General features: G+C 32.0%; 1 protein-coding gene and 1 long non-coding RNA gene across 2 annotated transcripts in view; one reads left to right on the forward strand and one right to left on the reverse strand.

The window, feature by feature from the left end:
• Positions 1-9,424, forward strand: part of LOC106463276 (transmembrane protein 216-like) — an 18,649-nt gene extending 9,225 nt beyond the window's left edge. Inside the window, exons 5-6 of the mRNA XM_013923292.2 lie at positions 70-271; positions 8,731-9,424. Coding sequence (XP_013778746.1) covers positions 70-271; positions 8,731-8,749 — 221 coding nt within the window. The 3' untranslated portion in view covers positions 8,750-9,424. The remainder of the gene's footprint in view (positions 1-69; positions 272-8,730) is intronic.
• A 7,642-nt stretch (positions 9,425-17,066) lies between these two features.
• The window catches only part of LOC106463277, a 33,607-nt gene continuing 28,630 nt past the window's right edge, over positions 17,067-22,043 (reverse strand). The window contains exon 5 of the long non-coding RNA XR_001291053.2: positions 17,067-18,360. This is a non-coding gene — a long non-coding RNA (uncharacterized LOC106463277). The remainder of the gene's footprint in view (positions 18,361-22,043) is intronic.

Genomic DNA, 22,043 nt, shown 5'->3' on the forward strand with positions numbered 1-22,043 from the left:
TGAACAGTTAGTAGTTTATTCAAATTTTTTCCATACTTATGTATTGTGCTTTCTGCCTGATATTTATAGGTAAGAAAGGAAACTTGACAGAGCGCTCCATGTCTGTGATTTTATCACTGGTATTAACTGTACCAGCCATCATTGGTGTTGTATATTTCTTGAGATGGCAGACCTATGTTCTTCAGTTAGAGGTGATCCTGGGTGCTATATTGCTGGTGGTACAAGGTCTACAGTCAGTTTTTGGACTCTTTGGTGCTATTACTTTTGCAAGGTAGTATTGAATCTAGATTATAATTTATATAAATTCTTTAGTGATCTGTACTTCTGCCATTCATATATCCAAATTTATGCTTAACACATAAACTAGCTTATGATGAAACATAAGCCTTTTTTTTTAGACCAAGCGAGTGCTCTAACAATTGAACTGTAAGATTAACCCCTCATTGCATGCTTGTAAGGTACCTTTTAATTGAACTGTAAGATTAACCCCTTATTGCATGCTTGTAAGGTACCTTTAAACAACTCCTTGAACTGTAAGATTAACCAGTTATTGCATGCTTGTAAGGTACATTTTAATTGAACTGTAAGATTAACCCCTTATTGCATGCTTTTAAGGTACCTTTAAACAACTCCTTGAACTGTAAGATTAACCCCTTATTGCATGCTTGTAAGGTACCTTTTAACAACTCAAACAATAACATTCTTCCCCTTTTACAAAAAAAGCCCCTTCTTCAGGTCTTATCTCAGGGTCTTGAGATGACCACTAATTGTATGACTTTTTTTTATATAGTTTTAATTTTTTTATTTCCTTGGTTTTTAAATAACGTAACAACTACGTACATTATTCCACTACCATAAGGAAGGCTTCACATTGAGCACCAGTTTATTGTGGTAATTTAATTCTCCTCCCATTTGAGTCAAAGTCAAACCCAAAAATTCTCAGATGCAAGCGAAGTGTTCTTCTGATTAAGCTAAAAAGCTAACACCTTAGTGCTTGCTTATAAGACATTGAAAAATTCAAACCATCACAGTGGTATTGTTTCATGCCTTCTACCATTTTGTAGCTGAGCCACAGAAACCTAGAAATGTCACCTTGAACATGTTTAATTAACATGTCAGTCTTGAATATTATCCTTACCTTGAACTGTTCATGACAAATGCTTTTTTGTTTTTGGTATTCTGTGTTTTGTTTTTTCAGTTTAGATACTTTTCTTTTTCATTTGTTCTTTGTAATCACGTTTGTTTTGTACTCCTGTTGAGGTTTTATTTTTCATTGTTTAAACACATCAAACTTCTGTTGTATCTTAAGCTTGAGATAACACTTGGTTTCTGTGCTGGAATAGTTACAGATCAAGTAAGATACAATGGTTGTTACTGATTGTGTCTCAGATACATCAGACTTCTGGTTTGTGTGAATGAACATCCTTGGTTTCATGATTGAATAGTTCCAGATCAAGTAAGACATGATGGTTGTTACTTATTGTGTCTCAGGTACATCAGACTTCTGGTTTGTTTGAATGAAAATTTTTATCTTATGATTAAATAGTTCCAGATCAAGTAAGATATGATGGTTGTTACTGATTGTATCTCAGATACATCAAACTTCTGGTTTGTTTGAATGAACATCCTTGGTTTCATGATTGAATAGTTCCAGATCAAGTAAGACACGGTGGTTGTTACTTATTGTGTCTCTGGTACATCAGACTTCTGGTTTGTTTGAATGAACATTTTTATCTTATGATTAAATAGTAACAGATCAAGTAAGAAATGGTGGTTGTTACTGATTGTATCTCATATACATTAAGCTTCTGGTTTGTTTGAATGAACATTTTTCATTGTATGACTGAATAGTTCCAGATCAAGTAAGAAATGATGGTTGTTACTGATTTTGTCTCAGATACATTAGACTTCTGGTTTGTTTGAATGAACATACCTAGTTTTATGATTGAATAGTTTCATTCTCTCAATAAAGTTTCCAGTCTTCTTTTTCATAGATATAATGTTTAGTTTCAGTTAAACAACTTTTTAAGTAAAAGAAAGTGAAAGACATTTAAATAAATTTTGGGTGACATTACAACACTTTGGCACACATGAAGCTATTATAATCCATATTAAGTACACTACTGCTTGATAAGTATATAGCTATTGCAATCTTACTTACTAAAAGTCACTTGTTCTTATTCACTCCTCAAGTACACCATCTTTAATGTCTATTGATATCCATGGTCCCTGCAACTGTTGCTCTCCACCTTATTCTGTCCTCTGCTATCTCCTCCTTCTGATTAGTATTTCACCACAATAGAGATAGGACACTGTCCAACACGTCTCTCTCTGACTCGTCTAAAGCCTTCCTCTTGGTCTTCTACATTGTATAACTGCTATATATGTTACTGTTATTGCTCTTTCTTCTCCTGCATGCAATATATATGACCAACTGAGTGCATTTATGCTGCTCTGATGATAATTATAAGCAGTGGCAGCTTTGTTAGTGGCATATCTTTCAATTATATGTTCTTCACTGTTGAATTTCATTACATAGACTAGGCTGCAAATTTGTTTCAAATGCTACAAGTTTTATCTATAAGGTCCCTGTCATATTCCACATTTCTGTTGTATATTTTAATACAGGGAATACATTATTTTCGAATACAGTGATCTATTGAAATGATCATAAAGTACAAAATAAATCCTGTTTGCTAATCATATTTTAATTTCCACTTCCTAATATCATCCCTTGCTGTAATTAATGATTCCAAATAAGTAAATCACTGTAGCATTTCTTTATCATGCTCGTCTGTTTCTTCCACTCCATGGTGAAATGCAGTTTTATCATTTCTAATGGTATACACATCTTTTGTTTTCTCACAGTTAATAACCAATCCAATTCCTTCTGCAGTTCTCTTGAACATTTCAAATTCTTCTTCCTTTTCTCCAATGTCTCCAAACAAGAAATCAACATCATCTGCATTAGCCAGAAGTTGTATTGGTTGGTTTCCCAGCACTATTCCTCCCTCTCTATTTGTCTTGTTACCCATTCCAATATAAAATTGAAAAGCATAGGAGACGAACAACCCTGTCTCACTCCCTTACTAAACTCTCTTCCATCCATTTTTACACCAGAGTTACTATTTTCATATAAACATTTAATGAACTTAATTCATTTTTCAGGTATTCCAAAATGCTTTAAACTATTTCATAGGCCATTTCTCTGCATACTATTATATACCTGTTTAAAGTCGGTAAGCAAATGGTGGTTGTTCCTTGCATATTCTTGCAATTTGACACATAATTGATACAGTATGAAATTATGGTCCATTGTTGATTGTCCTTGTCCCAAACCATGTTGGTATACTCCATTTATATTATTTGCAAAAGACTTGTTAACCCAAAGTATAAAGTTAGTCTATGTTCACTTAATTCTAGTTAAACTTGATAATGCTAAATGTAAAGTTCTGTTCTTTTTCCTGTGACTTAAACATTCAGAAAATTTGTTTCCCTAAAGCTTAGTGGTTTGATGCCATTAAAAAGCTAATTATTCTGCGTGTCAAAGATTCCATTGTATATATTGACTAATAATGGTACCCAAAAATGTCAAGCTTAAATAATAATGCTCTAAACAAACCATTCCCTTCCACTATTTTGAACCATAATATCTTTGATGGAGAGGTACCCCTACCACACCCAACATTGAACATCAGTTTCATTCAACTTCATATATTTTACTGCTGACCTCTTCGATTATTTGAGCCCTCATTCATAGCATTAAAACTGTAAAACTTAAACGAATCCCAAACTTGGACTGCTCATTCAATTGCCTGACTACTGAAACTATATCTTTGGGGTCCACTTGAACTCCTCTAACAAGTTTCATCAGTATTGGTTCATCAAGGTTCACACAACAACTTGTTACACCAGACAGGCAGGTGGACAACTCTTCTTTATTATATAGATGGATAGATATTAGAAAATATTAAAACAAACATTAAAAGGTTTAATCATGAGATCAAAATAGATCATGTCAGATTTATCTTCACTTCATTTCAATACATTTTAACCCTTCATTATCCATAGAAGGATCTTTTCCATTGCCATAATTGATGTAAATGTACAGGTGGAGATGTTTGGCATGCATAAATATACAGGTGGAGGTGATAAAGGGTTATTAGGGTAATTGTAGATCATTTTATTTTTTGTTAGATATGTCAAAATTAGCAATCTGAAAAAGATTTCATGACTTAAAGACTTGTGTTATTATTATTATTATTGAGTTTTGTAGGTGAGGCTTGAATTGGGCAGCTGGTAGCTACTGCAACCAAAAATGTTTGCCAATCAAGAAATACATGAGTATTTATACCATAAAACACGAGTTGTTTATTAATTATCAATCCAGAATACTGATATTCCGATAAGATACATGATCTCCTCTCACATCTAACTTTCCCAATTCAGTGCTGCCCTCTTTATGCAAATTTTTTTGCTTGCCCCAAGCCTTGAGGCTCCTACCTAATCTCATGTGTTACCATGTCATATTGGTGCATTGTTACATACAAATGAGTATGCAACAACCCCCCACCAATAGGAGTGTGAGTGTGACACTGCCTCCTAGCATAACTGTCTCCCTCTATACTGATTTTTCAATCATCACTTTGAGATTAGGGGAAAAGTAAGATGCACCAGAAGTGGGGAGGAAGGGTGAGAAATGTGAGAGGAGGTTAGTATCACTTAGAAATATATTTTCAGTGTTGGAAAATGTTAATTTCCAATAGGATAACCGTGGCAGGTAACACTTGCCACTGAGCAGGATCCTGCAAAGGACTAGAGGGCTCTGTATAAAAGAGGGTAAGAAATAAAAAAAAGACTTACCCAGTCAGAGATGGTATGAGGTGTGAAGAATAGTGAACGAAGGCAGTCCGTAGCCTGATGAGGAAGAAACGGCCAGATGACAAAGAGAGATAGTGTGCAACAAAGGTGTGAGGGGTTGTCCATATGCCAGCTCAAACAATTTTCTCCAACAGATGATGGAAGTGAGCAGCCAATGAATAAGTGAGATGACAAATGTGATGGGAGGACACTTGGAAACTCCAACATGCTTCTCCATTCTATTAAGAATATGCTAAACAAATAAGCTGTTGGACTGATTTAGTGACAGTAACAGAAGAAAGATTGCAAGTGGATGAAGGAAGAGACAGGATTGGGAACCATGAAAGGAAGAAATGCAAACCAAATAACAAAGTATTGTACAAACAGGACAGAGGAGGAAATCAGGATTTGAACAGGAATAAATATAAGAATAGAAGGAAGAGATATAAGGGTAAAAGCACTATCACCCTATGTGCCACTGATGTTTTAGGGAGAAAAGCATCATTCAGAATGCTGACTATCACAGGTGAGAAGGAGGAGAAAATAAGTTTCAAGTGACAGATGTAATAAGGAACAGGAAGCCAAGAATTCAAAAGGAGTTAGTGTAAGGGCATGGAGAACAAAATTAAAGACCCAGTCAGGTAGGCTAGAAGAACAGGGAGGGCTGTTGCCTACCATACTCAGTAAACCTAAGTAAGCTTATCTTATGTCTTCTCAAAATAAATTTCTCTACCTTTCAAACAGATATAATTTAATGCACAAACACTTTCATAAATGAAAATAATGTCTAAAGAAACTATAAAAAACTCTCAGCTCTGTGGTTTTGATCCTATAAATATTCAAAACTTCTCTATGTAATTAGATGGTGGGATACTTACAGGTGAGGGGCATAAAACAAAAGCACCAGAAAGTGCAAGGCAGGTGCAATGGATGCTGCAATATTTAATAGTAATGAAAGTTAAAAGATGTTAATGAGAAAACTGAAACTTGTTTTATTAATATGCATGTTGATACAGTAAGTCAGTTGTAAAAAAAAAGTAATGTTGCGAACTTGAAGAGAATGATTAGATATGTGAGAGTAAATGTTTTGAAGAAAATGTTTTATTTTGATTGCTTTTTTACTTAAATATTTAATTTTGTTACATATTACTTCTAAAGAAGACATTGCTACTTAAGAAAACAGATACAAGATGAGGCATGAGTTTCAAGGTCATTTCTGTGGTCAAGTTTCTAAATTTCTAGTCAACACACAATGTGAAAGGCAACTGTTGCTGGTGAGACTCAAAAGTTAAATTTGAGTGTTGTTTATAGGTTGCAAGATAATTATATTTGAGAACATTTCTAGTATAATTTTGATTTGCATCTCTGAATATCTCATATACACCAAAAATAAAATGATATGCATTATAAATGTTATAGTAATAATAGCTCCAGCCATTATTAGTCTCAAAGTGGGTTCCTCTTCATCGAAAATATTATAGTACTTGAAAATAGTAATTAGTCTTGCTGTGGTATGAAAAATATGTAACATATTTCTTCATTTATTCTAAAAAAATATTTTTTCCTGTAATATAATTATCATCATCAGGCTACAAAGACATTTACAGTAACATTATTTTCAAATCCTTAGAGTTTTTTGATTCAGTTGAATCACAGGTATTGTAGAATGCAGAAACTGAAATTTTATTTCATTTTTATTCAATATAAGAAATTGGTTTCTGCTTGTAATCTCATGATATCTCTTCAAAAATCAAAGTGATGACACCACTGTTTACCTTTCATGGTTTTCAAACAGAATATGCATTATTTAAACTTACATGTTTTAGCATAATCTTCATACCATTTATCTAAAACAAAACTAACAAGTTTGAAATCTTGTCAAGTCAACATAAAATTAGATTATTAGAACACACACTTAAAAGTTGGTGCAAAATCAAGTTTTTTTATTTTTAAGAAAATCGACATCTTTTCATGTATGTTTTATGAGTAAATTTGTAAAGTTAGTATATAACTGAATACTCCACTTAATATTTGGTAGATATCTTTTAAAGTGACAATCTAGCTGTAGTAATTAAAGTTTTACATCTCAGGTTTGAATCTCTCTTACACCAGATGAGTGTCTACCAACTGTACTAAAAGGATAACCCATTAGCTGTCATTTTTTTTTTAAAAACTCAAACTACCACACTCTTCTTCTCTCACAAACAAAACCTGTTCCCAGGAGCACTTTTTCCAAGTCACGTGATTACTGCTAATTGGACAGCAGTTTTTCTATAGTAATTCAATTTTAGTGTCTCCCACAAGCATGATTGAACCTGGGACCTCTTTCACACAAGGGAAGGGCTCCACCAACTGAGCTATAGAGTGAACTCACAAGCAGTTGCTAGTTAAGCAGTTTTTTAGCACCTCAAGCTACCAACAACTAAAGAATCTAATTAATTTACAAAGGTGAAATAAATAGTTTTAAAACCAAATGTAATGTGTAATTATGCAGTTTAAGTTACTGTAAGACATGACAATAAGAACTGTAGGTTTCAAGGCACACACATTACTACTTTCGAATGATACAACATTTTGTCTGAAATAAGAATAGAGGATTGAGTGATACGTGAAAAGTTACATGTAAATTATAGCATTTTGAGGGAATTTAGACCCTTTCATAATCTATTATGGTCAAGAGTAAATAAAGAACATAAATGTAGCTTGCTTTGAGATACTCTTTTTTGAAGTATTCACAATAATAAGTCTAAGTGAAACTTAACCCTAATTTTGTAAAAGAGTAATGTACAACAGTTGGGTGAAAAATTTTATAAAATGGAGTAGGTTGGAGAAACAGACATACCACTGATTCAAAAAATGTGCAACCTAAAAACCTAATGTAATAGAAACCAGTTTATAGGTTAAACTTGTGCCATACTCGGCTGAATTTTTACAATAAAGAACTGATTTAAGTATCAGTAAAGCAATATAAAATGCATAGATAAAGAAACAATATGACAAAGTGAAGGTAATGTAGAAAACATAGTGATGGGTCTTGAGAACATAATATACTGGTGAATTTAAATGAAATTTGAGGTAAGCCTTCTTATCACTGACTAAAAAATTGTAATTCAATTTAAAGGACACCTGAGATACACCTACTTTTCACTGACTAAAAACATGTAACTCAATTTAAAGAACACTTGAGATACACCTACTTATCACTGACTAAAAACATGTAACTCATTTTTATGAGCCTCCCAATGGCTCAGCAGTAAGTCAGAAAGCTTATAATGGTAAAACTAGGTTTGATATCTGTGGTGGGCACAGCACAGATAGCCCATTTTGCATCTTCATGCTTAACAACAAACAAAAAAAAGCATTTTTATAAAATTATTTTCAGTAATTTGTAGGTGTCATTATACTAATGTGAACAATTAATTTAAACTTAGTTTTTTGTATTAAAACTCATTTCTCACTTTGTTTCTTTTTAAATATAGTTAAAGAATGAAGAAATACAAACTTCCTATACCACACAGCATTTTCCTATAAACAAAGTAGATAAAGAATCAAGTTAAATACGTACCTAATTACTTCAACCTTATACATTTTAAGTATTTGGTCTTGAAACAATTCTAAAGTAAACATTTTGTGAAATAATAAAAAAAACATTGTTATTCCTATAATTTACAACATGTCTATCACTGCAAGTATGACTGCCCCACTTATACAATGCAGGCACATGAAAGTAGCTTGCTTTTATTCCTTAGTTAGGGATTGTATAGTGTAAAAATCCCAGTTTTACATAGTTATATTTAAAATTGTATACTACATAATCTTTCTAAATAACTTTTTTTTTAATCAAACAAAACTATTTTATGTTTGTTTTAGGGCATCCCAGTTGACATGATTATTGTTTGGGTGTGGTCTGATAATCTTCAAGATTTCCAATTGAAGAAATGGATTATTGTGAAAGAGATGTGTACTGCTGAATCTTGGCAGAATTGCCATAACATCAAACTTGACCAATTGGACACTGTGTGACAAAATAGAAAAGCCATAAATAATAGCACCTGTTTGATATTGAAGAAGGTTATCAAGAATCTTATGTAAAATGTGTACTGAAGTTGCAGATGAGAAAGCAAGGTATCTTTTTGTAAACAATAATTATTCAGCTAAATATTTGTTTGCACATTTTGTTGATGAAGAAAGCAAGCTCTCTATTGAAAAGAATTAAAAAAAGTATTCAACATCTTTGGTCGGTACCAAAGATAGCAAGATATCTTTTGAAAATCTTTAATAAGACATTTTCTTGTAATAGGAGATTAATATAGTCTTTTCGATATGGTTGTCCATTGCAATGATAATAGTAACTTAAAATCATATATGAGAGCATTATTTGAACTTTTTTTTTAAAATCCTATTTGGAGAAAATAGTTAAGATTTAACTTGTACATTATCAGATCCAATATTTTAATCTACTGTAGATTAAAATTTATTGGAGGAAGATCACCGAGTATATAAAAAGACTGAAACATAGCATGATATCTCTGATTGCTGATTTTAATGAAATTTGTCAAAAAAAGCATTGTAGACAATGCATTATGATATAATTATTGAAGTATAGCACCAGAAAAGTTAGGGTATCACTTTTTTCCAGCAGTTGTTTATTATGGTTTCATTCTACAATTTTGTCTTTTCGCTGTAAATTTCCATTGATTTTAACAGTCATTACTCATTTTTATATAGAATCTTCATGATTTTAATTTTTATTGGTCCAGTTTTTCACTTGCTGTCAAATAAAAAAATATTTTCAAAAGACGTTTTGTAGCCAGTGGATTTTTTTAAATACATTTATATATTTCACAAAATAAAGCTTCTTTACTCATTAGTTGCTTATTTCTGACTGATAATCAAACATTATTTCATAACTATTTCTCACCACTACTATAAAAGTAAGGGGACATTTTTTTTACAGTTAAGAAACCAAGTGTAAACCAAAGCACAAACAGTGTGTAAACCTCATACTACAAGTTGATATAGCTTTTTTTATTACACATCTACTACAATACACAACACTTCTTTTGATTTATCAACAAAAGACTAATGTATTTGGTTTACCACAATGTACATTTTAGACTGGAAGCATTGTTAGAAATGTGGAAGTTACAGAAGGTGGTTTTGAAATATGTAACATTAAAATTCATAAAAGCTTCTAAATGTGTATTATAGTTAAATAGATATGCATGTGACAAACGAAAATCTCACTGAAGTATTTAGTTGTAAACAGAAAGGCGGATAATGTAAAGAAAATATTTATTTGGATCCAGGTTTTCTTTTTCTCTCATTACAAATTTTCACCTGACAAAACAAGATAAACATAATTCAGTCTGTAGAGAAACAAGGTAAATCAAAAGATTAGAAGTATGTATAAAGCATTCACTTATCCAAATAGCTTGGTTGAGGACAACACATATTTGATTATCATCTTAAACTAATTAAGCACTTTGGACATGTAGGAGGGAAGAGGTGTTTCTAGGATGACAATTTGACAAACTTTTTTTTTGGATAGGAGTGAAGAAATATTTTATAGCTCATTCGTGTTGGACTGGTTGCCACAGACTGCAGTGTATGTTGAATAATGATTTAAAGGATGATTAACACCTTCTCTTTCTGAGGTTTTATAAAGCTAAAAATGTGGTTTCAATACTCATGGAAGGCATAGCACAGATATTGTGTGCTTAACAACAAACAAAATTAATAGGGTATCAATAGCACACTAAGATAAATAGTGATCGTGATGAAATCAACACCAAGCACCAGATGGAAGAGTAATTCATCAAATATACATAAGAATAAACATTTAAAGTTGGAGTATTATCTGATTTTACATAGAAAAGTACTGTGAGCCGCTTGGAGGAAGTTCATTAGATGCATTGTCATACCCATGAGTGAGAGAGGAAACTAGTCTAGCCTGATAGAACTAAGACAATTATATGTCAATCAGAAGTAATTATAAAAACCATAATATTAAAGCTGTTGTTAGATCAAGCTGGTCAGTTATCAACCAAGACAACCTCAACTTACTTCCTCTTCCTGCTAGAGATTCTGCTTTAGCTCGTTTCAGGTCCTCCCAAACTCAAAGTTACCATAAGAGAAAAAAGTTCAATTCTTCTGTAACTAAACTACCTATAATTTAAACTTGTAGAATGTAATTAACAGTCTTATAAAGATCTGAAAGACTGAGTAAATGTAATAAAGCTGATTATCAGCAGAAGTAATAAAGCTAACTTAAAGAAGGGTCTTTAAGAATTAATGACCAATAATCATTTTAACTGCTATATTTACAAGTTTTAAATAAATGTTTGTTTCATTCCATGAATTTTGACTCGGTCTCTTATTCTCATGTAAATTTTCTGGAATTGGTGTCCTGGAAATTGTCACCAACTCTGGTTTCCGGGTTTTTAAATAAATACTATTTATAATGGGTTTACTACACAATCCCCCCCCTCTCATTACATTACCACCAGATCCTATTAATATCCTGTACATCTATCAAGTATTAAAGGATGTACAACTAAAGTATGTCATGTATATTGAAAATGAATACTGAACACTACTTCTTCAGTGCTCTATTCTTCAAGCCAAAAGTCGTCAAGCTCATTGAACATAACAAACACAAGTATTGAGCACTCTTCCTTACACATCACATATTCTCCTTGTAAAGAAATACTAATTAGGTGGATGCTGTTTCTCCTCTACCAAAAATATATTCAACTCATAATGCACAGTTGTATCCATTTGTTTTTCTACCTCGGAGCTGAAGAATAAATAGTGGGGAAAAAGCTGAAAAAGATATTGCTTACATCAGGTTTTTTAACCATATGGCCAGGTGGTTAGGGTGCTCGACTCACAATCTTAAGGTTTGGGGTCGATTCTTCATTCCATCAAACATACTCACCCTTTCAGCCATTGGGGAATTATAATGTGACAGTCAATCCCACTATTCATTGGTAAAAGAGTAGCCCAATAGTTGGTAGTGATGACTGCCTGCCTTCCCACTAGTCTTTCACTGCTAAATTAGGGATAGCTAGCACAGATAGCCCTCATGTAGCTTTGCACGAAATTCAAAAAAATGTTTAACCATATGAATTGTGAAATGTAATGATGAGAAAAATCACCTCATTTTATCCATCCATAACTAGTAAAGAATTTGTCTTTATTTAGGTATTTTTGATAATTCTTCTAAATTTTCAGGCAGATGTTCAGCATTTTGTTACAACATTTTTGTAAGCCAGAGAAAGGAAGGTTGTAAAATTGCACTAAAGTCCTTGCTAGACAAATGCTTACACATGTACTTGCTTGGCACTGTTTCTGTGTCATGTCATCTTGTAATGAAGCCTTACTCATTTTAAGGGCTAGAGAACAGAGACTTGCAGATGTTCTTACAATACTTTTTAAAGCAAAATAAGGGAAGGTTGTAAACATGTGCTAATTCCATTGCTTAGAAAAAGTTTAGTACTACAGTGATTGTTCCATAAACCTTTACATGTGTTTGGCACTGTTTCTTTGTTATACTCTCACAGAGTGAGGCCAAACTCATTTCAAGGGGTGGATGGAACAGAGACTTGCAGGTGTTCTTACAACGATTTTGTAAACCAGATAAGAGAAGGTTGTGAACTTACACTAATTCTTTTGCTTAGACAAAGGTTACTGCAATAATTATTCCATGGACTTATACATGTACTTGCTTGGCACTGTTTTTTTTATACCCATACTCGTTTCAAAGAGTGGTGCAGAGATTTGTACAAGTTAGCATTAACTGAGATCTAGTGAAAGGCCCCAGTTCAACTGCATGAGAACAATAATTGTGTTTTTATTCAATTCCTAATGTCTGCTTGTATTTCCTTTGCTGTCTATGATAGAAATCATGTTCTGCATAATGTTTTCAGAACCTGCATTTTGTGGATACTTGTTCATGCCTGTCAGATATTAGTGTAGCTAAATACCATAGGAGTACAAGTATATTTAATAATAGTGATGAAGTATGTTATAGGATGACATGGCCTGGCGGTTAGGGTGCTTGACTCGCAATCTGCAAGTTTCAATTCCCCATCCCACCTAACACGCTTGCCCTTTCAGCCATGGGGGCATTATAATGTGATGGTCAATCCCACTATTTATTGGTAAAAGAGTAGCCCAAGAGTTGGCAGTGATAACTAGCTGCCTTCCCTCTAGTCTTTCGCTGCTCAGTTACGGGTGACTAGCGCAGATAGCCATCGTGTAGCTTTGCGCAAAATTCAAAACAAACCCAACCAAAGTATGTTGTGACATACTTATACCCTGATTACATCATAACCTGAGAGAAGAAAACATTTCCTGCAGACAGCAGAAAGTGTTTAGAGGAATAACGAAAGAAAATTTATACGGAATGTATTTTATTTGACAGTAGAGAATAAGATTCAACAAGTGTTGAAGTGGAAAGAAATTAAGTCAGAACATTTCTAAATTTATAATTAGATTAATGACAATTATAAAGTAATTTTCAAAGATTAAAGTCAGTTTCATTACTATTATTGGTTATTATGCTTAAAATGATTTTTAATATTCAGCCTTTAAAGGTGTTATGAGCAGCATATCGGCAAATGTAATGTATTCCATCTTTATGGCAAGCTATATAGTTTTATCAAAGCAGTTCTATTACTTTTGAGGATGAAGAACCCACTTAGAGAAAACAAAGCTTGAAGATGGATTGAACGGACAATAAAAAAACTTTATTTCAAGTTTAACATAGTATCAAATGTACAAGGTTCTCTCACCTTCAGGTGGGTACCATGTTAAACTTGTAATAAAGTTTTCTTTAATACCCATTCAAGCTTTATTTTATTTCTCTGTGATCTTCAGGGACATTAACATACTAACAATGTGTTATTGTTGTTTTGTGTGTGCGGACATAACTGATTAGGATATGTTGTTTGAATGTTTTTCACATCCACAGTAAGCTATATCAAGATTTATTTTTTCTTCTTTAAAATATGACAAATGGATTACTCACTCTTTATTATTCCCTCCATTTGTATAAGGAATAATCACAAAATAGCTCTGTTGTGCTTGCCTTTGTAATCAGTTGATTTTTTTCTATGGTTTGGGAAAGTGGAATTGATCCTAGATTCTATGACCCAGAGATGGTTGTAGTCATGTAGGGTATGTACATAAATGAGATATAATCAATTACATGAAGCAGTAGTCAATTGTTGATACTCTTGTGTATTGATAACATTTCAGGTGGTTTCCATGCTTGTTAGCCTTAATGTAAGTGGTTTCATACAAGTACCAGCTCTTCTTCTAGCTTTCTGAAATAGTACTGTTTTCTTGTTGCACATCCTTCTACTCTACATATCCCTCTGGACTTTCATGATGTTAGAAAAACATGAAGGTTCAAGAAGTCTTGACAGAAATGAATAAAAACTTTATAACCCAATCGCTTTCGAAAAGGTGGACCTTTCTTCTTCAGGGGCAAATTGGGAATCTCAGTTTGCCCTTGAAGAAGAAAGGTCCACCCTTAGAAAGAGCTCAGGTTATAGAGTTTTTATTCATTCCCTCTGGACTTTGGTAGTCATAATTTTAAAGTCTTTTATATAGCTTTAAGTCTGATATCAGTGGTTTTAAAAACACTTAATGTCACTAACCATGCTTCTTCTTTTCTTTCTTTGTCCATATAGCTAGCTTTGTAATTCACTTTTTCTAAATGTTCTTGCTTCCACTTTTCCAAGTTTTGGGTAATGTCCTCCGATGTGTAATTACATTTTCTCATTTGTCTTTTAGTTTTTTCTTAAATTTTTAGTATTTCCTTTACATTCTTCCAGCTTCTATTTTAAATTTCACATCATTGTGAAAATATCTGTAATGCACTTAATTTCTCTACAACTTCCCAGTTCTGTAACATTTACAGATTTCAGTCCCATTCCAACACAAAATCATGTAATGGAGTTTCAAATGTATTCTGTTGGGACTAAAACATGACTTACCCTCTTTGAATTCATGGATATATTAACTTGCAAATTAGGATTTATCATTATTTTCTCATTAGCTAAGGCTTCCTCCTCATTCATTCTTCTTATATTTCCACTAAGATTTTATCTGATTCACCAAGACTTTCCCTATTAACATACTGTTCTTTTTCACTGCGAGTTTATCTAATTGAACAACTGTCCCAGTGCAATAAAAACAAGGGCTCATGCACTTTTTTTTTCAAAGTATTTCTCTTCAAAATGTCTGTGACCAAATTTAATAAGATAGACAGAAAAATAATTGACCATTCTCCATGATAAAAAATAAATTTATACAAACTGTCAAAAATATTTTCAGTTTTACAATTTTCCATGTATTTAAATGATTTGATTTTAATTCAATTTCAATTAAATTTCTCATTTCTAAAGTTGGTCCCTCTGTGGCACAGTAATGTCTGTGGACTTGTAATGCTTAAAACTGGGTTTCAGTACCTATGGTGGGCACAACACAGACAGCCCTTTATGTAGCTTAGTGTTCTACTATAAATAAACAATCTAAATTTTGATTTTTCAATAGCCATATCAATTCTAAATATTTTTAACCACTATGACTGTAAATTTTTAATTATCAACACTGTCCTCTCTGTAGACTAATGCCATTATATAAACTAACTTTTTTTTTCTTTAAGACTATCTAATTTCAATAACACTATCAAAAAATATTCTTGGCATAGTGATTTAGTCAGTGTTTTTATTAATTGAAACATTGCAATAATGATATCCATATGTCAAACTTGTAACACAATTACACAACATAATATCATTTATAAAAATTGCAACAAAAAATATATGTAATATCATAATGAAATGATACTTTGCAAATATACTGAAAAGTATCCCATCCCTGATGTGTCAGCCATAAGTTTGTGAGCTTATAATGCTAACATTTGGAGTTTGATCTCTGTTGTAGGCAGATCACAGACAGCACATTTTACAGCCTTGTGCATAACAACAAACTGAAAAAACATTTCATCTTTTTCACAAATTATAGTTCTTATTTTTCCTTTCTTTGTTTAATTTTGAGTCAAAACATTAGTTGAAACAAGGTGCCACTTGGTTGGTCAGCATCAAGTCTCAAAGCTTATAATGCTAAAAATCAGGTTTTGTTGCCTACAAGGGTCACAGCACAGATAACCAGACCACTGCATAGTTCTGTGTTTAAAAAACAAAATTTAAAAGGTTAAAATTCAAGGTACTTCTGTAAATATAAATAATTAAAACTCTCAAACTATCAATGTTTTTATAGTACACAATTAAAAAAAACACCTTTATTCAGAGACATGATTGTATGTCGAAACATGTAGTGTCTGTTTTTAGACCGCTGATGGTCTCAGAATAAAGTTTTTAATTGTTTCCTTAAAAACATTGATCCTTTGAGTGCTTTAATTATTTAAAATTGAAACAATGTACACTACATGCACAACATCACAGTACTAGTGTGGGTTTGTTGTTAAGTACAAAAGTGCACAATGGGCTATCTATGCTCTACACACCACAGGTATCAAAACCCTATTTTTTAGCATTACAAGCCCCAGGACTTGCCACTGAGCCATTTCATAAGGACACAAAGTTTAGTGAATAACATCACAGTATGCACTATATAACCTAAAATATCTGAGAGTGTATGTTATTTAATTTAGTAGTTATGTGACGTGTAAGTAACCTCACAGTTCATACTATATCATCCAAGCCACCACACAGTGTAACTTTTAATTTACTAGTCAAACACAAAAATAGAGTATAACTACTTTTTCTCAATAATCCTTCAAAACATATAAGTTGAGATATTTTACATAATACTTTGACGCATATACAATTCCATTTCTTCTCTGAATTACTTATTTAAGAAAATCTGAACATATCAAGTATTCATGGTCATTTTCTCTACATAAAAATTTTTCTTACACTGATGTAAGTGTATTTGGAACATTTAATTTAGATGGTCTGTTAAATTTAAAAACAATTTAAATACAGTAGTGCTCTTATTGCCATTTTTCACAATTTGTTGCAAATTATCATGTCTATCACATGAGCGAGTTTACTCATGTTACAGAAGAATAAGTTCTTACGTGTGTGTGTGTGCGTGTGTATATAATTCAGAATATTTCTTTTTTCCAGTTGTGAGTATTATTATGTGAATAAAAACAAAACTAAATATTTCAATGCTCTTAGCTTTTATTGTTTTTAATAAAAATAAACTTTTTACAGATGTCCAAAAAACATGCACAGCACATTCACCAATCAGGTCTTAAGACTGTAAGCTACTGTAGCACTTTCAATGGTTTCCCTGCAAACCACCAAGTTAGACCTCATTTTAGTGAAAGATTTGGCACTGGTAAGGTACAAAGAAAGTAAAATGTCTTTAATGTGTGTCCACTCTGATAATCAGTTCAGTGCAGTGGACGCTTTGTTAAATCTTGGTAGAAATGGTAGCAATATACTCTCCAGCTATTCACAAAAAACATAAACTTGATTTAAATTTTGTAAACATAATTTTGAAAATTTAAATGTCTTTGTTAATAAATCCCACCAAAGCAGCTGATTTAAAGCATTTTTTTAAGGAATTACTATAGAACAATAACTTTAAGAGCTAACAATAAAACCAACCTTTATGTTCCATCATAAATTATTTAAGATAAGTACAGTCAAAATTAAGACAATACAAAAAAAAAAAGATAATCAAATTGCATTTTATATTTTGCTAATGGTTATCTATAAAGTATATGTATTATAAAAAAAACGAAAAAGACTCCTTTGAATGTAACTAGGAACTATGAATAACAGGGTCAGTACTGTCTCTTCTGGGCTACTTGGAATCAAAATCAAACCATTTTCTATCATAACAATACAGAAAAGTATAAATACATGTATGGTTAGTTTGCAAAATTCTAATGTAGTAAATTTAAACTTAAATGGACTGTATTAATTGGTTACATTTAATTTAATAATTAAAAAGACTGACATTTTTATAGTGGAAAATTTGATGATGACCTGGAATACATTTTAGGTCCAATATGTTCTAAGTCTGTCACTGTTTTTCAGATTGAAAATTAATTAATGGGAAAACAGTTTTATCAAATGATATTTGCAATTATATAACATTTCACAGAATTGGATAAAAAACATTTCCACCCATTAATATAATTTTTTTTCACACAAAATTTGGTATATTGTGTGTCTAACAGGCACTTGTTAGTCTTTAACTAAACTCTTCAGTATATGTTGCTTTACAATTTTAGCTCATTTATAAATGTCTTTTGTGACAAACTTTTTACAAGGTATTCCTTTGTCTTCAGGCATACTTTAATGAGTAACCTATTTTACTGCAGAGTTTGTATGTTTGATAAGGCTCTAGTGCTACTTGCTACATTTTAAGCTTTGCCATTCCATGAAGAAGAGCTGTATTTTCTTCCTGAAGCTTCCTGTTTTTGTTTTCAGATGTTGCCAAATCCTAAAATAAATTAGACAAAACAAAATAAAAAAGATGCTTCGTGACAGTATAAACATGCACACTGTATATCTTTGATGAAGAGGATCCCATTTTTCATAAAAGTTTGGAGATGGCTTGAATGGGTAATAAAGAAAACTTTAGTATAAATGTATAGCATTTTGATAAGATTATGTCTTCATCAGATTCAGATGACATAATCTTGTCAAAACATTGTACATTTATAACAAAGAGTTTTTCATTACCCATTCAAGCCATCTCCAAACATTTATACACAGTATATCTAATCAAGAACAATTTAGACTAGTGGTGGAAAAAGAATAAAAGTAAATCTATTTTATTTATAGCCTTGTTATCTGTAAGAAATCATGTGGTTAAGTTCACTAAAATCAATATTAAATTAAGGAATCTGAACTAAACAGAGCATAAGAATTAGATTAAAACAGTTAATTTACTGTGGATATAATGCAACATCAAGGGGTACACCAGCTCTGAGTAGAACACTTTTATAGTCAATATCAGTATGTGTAATCATTTTAATACAAAAACAGCAAATAAATATTTGAGCTCTTACTAAGTGAGATTTACTGAAAATAAATAAACATTTCTGTTGGTTTGTGGTTCTTGTTACAATGACTAATTCTATTTTTGGAGGATCAGTGTGTTTTCTTTGTTCAGATTTGTTACTTAACTGAGTAAACAAAACCGCTATATGTACCTTATAATTCAAAAAACCTTCCACATGAGTGAAAATGTTCTCATTTGTTTGTTTAGCTTGAAATTATTACAGTTCTTATCATATGTTCTTTTGTAAATTAAACCAGAAGTACCTGCTTTTCTTATATTTTTGGGTAAAACCTGATCGATTTTTCTCTCTCTCTCTCAGGAAAAACTAAATTGAACAGGAAAATTTGTTTTATATTTTTTATCAGTCTTAATTAAATGCCACTAAAAGAATGAAAGTAAAATACAATGATAATATGGTGTAAGAAATATCAAAATTATCACATTTAAAAATTGTTTTTAGTTTTTAATTCAGAAGATTTTTTTAAGGATCGAAGTTACACTAGTGAAAATATAATTAGGGAAATGATTTTATATAATTAACAGTAAATTCAAAGCTTCAAGGTCATAATTTAAAAGGTTAAATTTGTAACTTTGTGAAGATCATAATTTTAATAGAATGAAAAAACACTTATAAAGCATGATTTTTTTAAGATTATACAGAAGCTTTTAGTGTTTACATACAAGTAAACCAGTATGGATATCTTTATTATAAGTAGATTTGAAACCTTTCAACATAGTCATTCAGAAGTATTATTATTTGTATTTTTAACTATATTTTGGAGTTGATTGTACAGAAACTAGGGTCTGTTTTGGGCATCACAATATCTGGAAAACGATAAAAAAGTACTAAAATTGCCTTTCAATGATAATTTAGTAGTAGAGCTTTTAAACAAAACTTCCCTGCACATCAATTCACCTCTTGCAGAAAAAATGTTTCTTCATTTGAAATTGAAGAGAGTTCTTCCATGTTTATCAAGATTTTGGTGAAACTTCATTGCCTTTTGTAAAATAATTCATATTTACCCTAGTGCAAGGTTCGAAGGTGGGGTGTTGCATAAAATATAAACAGTGTGGATGCAGTCATGATGGTGTTCCTATTGAAGTTAAAGCAGCTTAAACAGCAGTTAAAGGAGCTTATTAGCCCATCAAGGATGTCCCTACCAGCTCCCAACTATAACCACCCCTTACTACTCATGTATTCATCCAATCTTTTCTTGAACTTAGTTAAATTTTCTGCCTCCACCACCCTTGAAGGCAACTCATTCCAAAAGCCAACCAGCCTGTTTGAAAAGTAATACTGTCTAAACTGCAGACGACTCCTACGCTGCCAAAATTTGAATTTATGACCCCTAATTCTGTTGTATTCACAGCTAAATACAAAAAAGTTTGATGGATCTATATTATCAGTACCTTTAATAATCTTAAACACCTCAATCAAATCCCCCCTGACCCTTCTCCTCTCCATATAAAACAAGTTTAGAGATTTTAGTCTCTCCTCATAGGACAATCCCACCATCCCAAGTATCATACTTGTGGCTCTTCTCTGAACCTTCTCCAACAATTCAATGTCCTTCTTGAAGAAGGTAGCCCAAAACTGTACATAGTATGAGGCCTTATAAGTGATCTATACAGTGAAACAATAATATTCCTTCTCTTGTATTCAGTATTTCTATAGATGCTACCCAAAATCCTATTAGCCCTATTGCTAGTTACAGTACAGTGTTTAGATGACTTAAGTGATTTTTCGATCACAACACCAAAATCTTTTTCTTCAATTGTAACAATAATTTGATCCAGTCAGATCTAACACCATTTTTTAAAACTCTATGCTTTCTACTCTCCAGCCAATTTTCTATCCAATATAATAAAATTTTTTCCCATACCCATAGATTTAATTTTTGTAACAAGTCTTTTGTGAGGCACCTTATCAAATGCTTTCTGAAAATCAAGGTAAACCATAAAGATTAACTTTTGCATTAACATTATCCCACAAATCCAACCAGCCTACTTGCTCATCCCTACACATTGATCTAATCCTGGCATTCAATCCTAGTGACTAATTAGAGAGTCACCAACAACTATAACTTCCTTATCTCTCCCCCTCATCATTAGCAAGTGCTTGAAACTGATTGCTTAACCTAAACCCAAGCCCATCCTTGCCCCTAAATGTATTATTTTCCAATCTTTTAGCCCTATTTCCTTTCTTAGCTCCCTTGAAATTCTGTTTGCCAACTGTACCATTTGTGTGTAGAAGTTTAAGTTCTTTACTAAGGCCCACCACCACTTAAACCAATTTACATTTATCCCTTTCCACCTCTGCAACTCTACCCAAAAAACCCTCCAACTTTTCTAACCTGCACACTGCAAATAAATTGTACATACTGGCTATTAGCTTCCATAAAAGTACACTTTGACTTAGAGTTTATAAATAAAACACTCTCCTGGCATCTATCACACTTTATCAACTGAGAACCCTTAGTGGCTAGACTATTCTTAACCATAGCTGATAATTATATTGACTATAAAGTGTAATTAAGTTATGATTATATTTAATGCACTATTAGTATTACTGTTAGTACTAATGTAAGAATTGTAATAAGGAAACCAATACATAGATCTCTACTTGTCTGAAAAAAACCCTTGAAATCCCATCACACATTTAATTAACAAAAACATTTCCATTAGAGTAAAAAAGTCAGTACTGCTGATTGGACGACTGATAAGTAATGAAAATCAAAAGCTAATAAATATGCCGAAGTTTATCAAAGTTTTAAACATTTTCTGCACTTAAAGGGTCTTATAAAAACTATTGTTAACTGTGAAAGTTGTACTAATCAAAAGTGGTTTACCTGATGATGTCCAATGAAATGGTAAAACACTGCATGTTTTTAAAAATGAGGCTTTAAATGTTTACATCAAACAAATAATGTCTCACAAGTAAAGGGAGTATGGTGTATATTTACATAGCAAGTAATATTAATGCACATTCAAGAGATTAAATTCTTGGTGGATTAATATGTAAGTAATAGTAAGTTTGTTTTTTATATATTCTGTACTTTAAGAAAAAAAATACCTCATAATTTCTTTAACTTTTTTATTTTTTACTTTTGCCAAAACCA

The sequence above is a fragment of the Limulus polyphemus genome, unplaced genomic scaffold, assembly GCF_000517525.1.
Source record: "Limulus polyphemus unplaced genomic scaffold, Limulus_polyphemus-2.1.2 Scaffold1365, whole genome shotgun sequence".
NCBI lineage: Eukaryota > Metazoa > Arthropoda > Merostomata > Xiphosura > Limulidae > Limulus > Limulus polyphemus.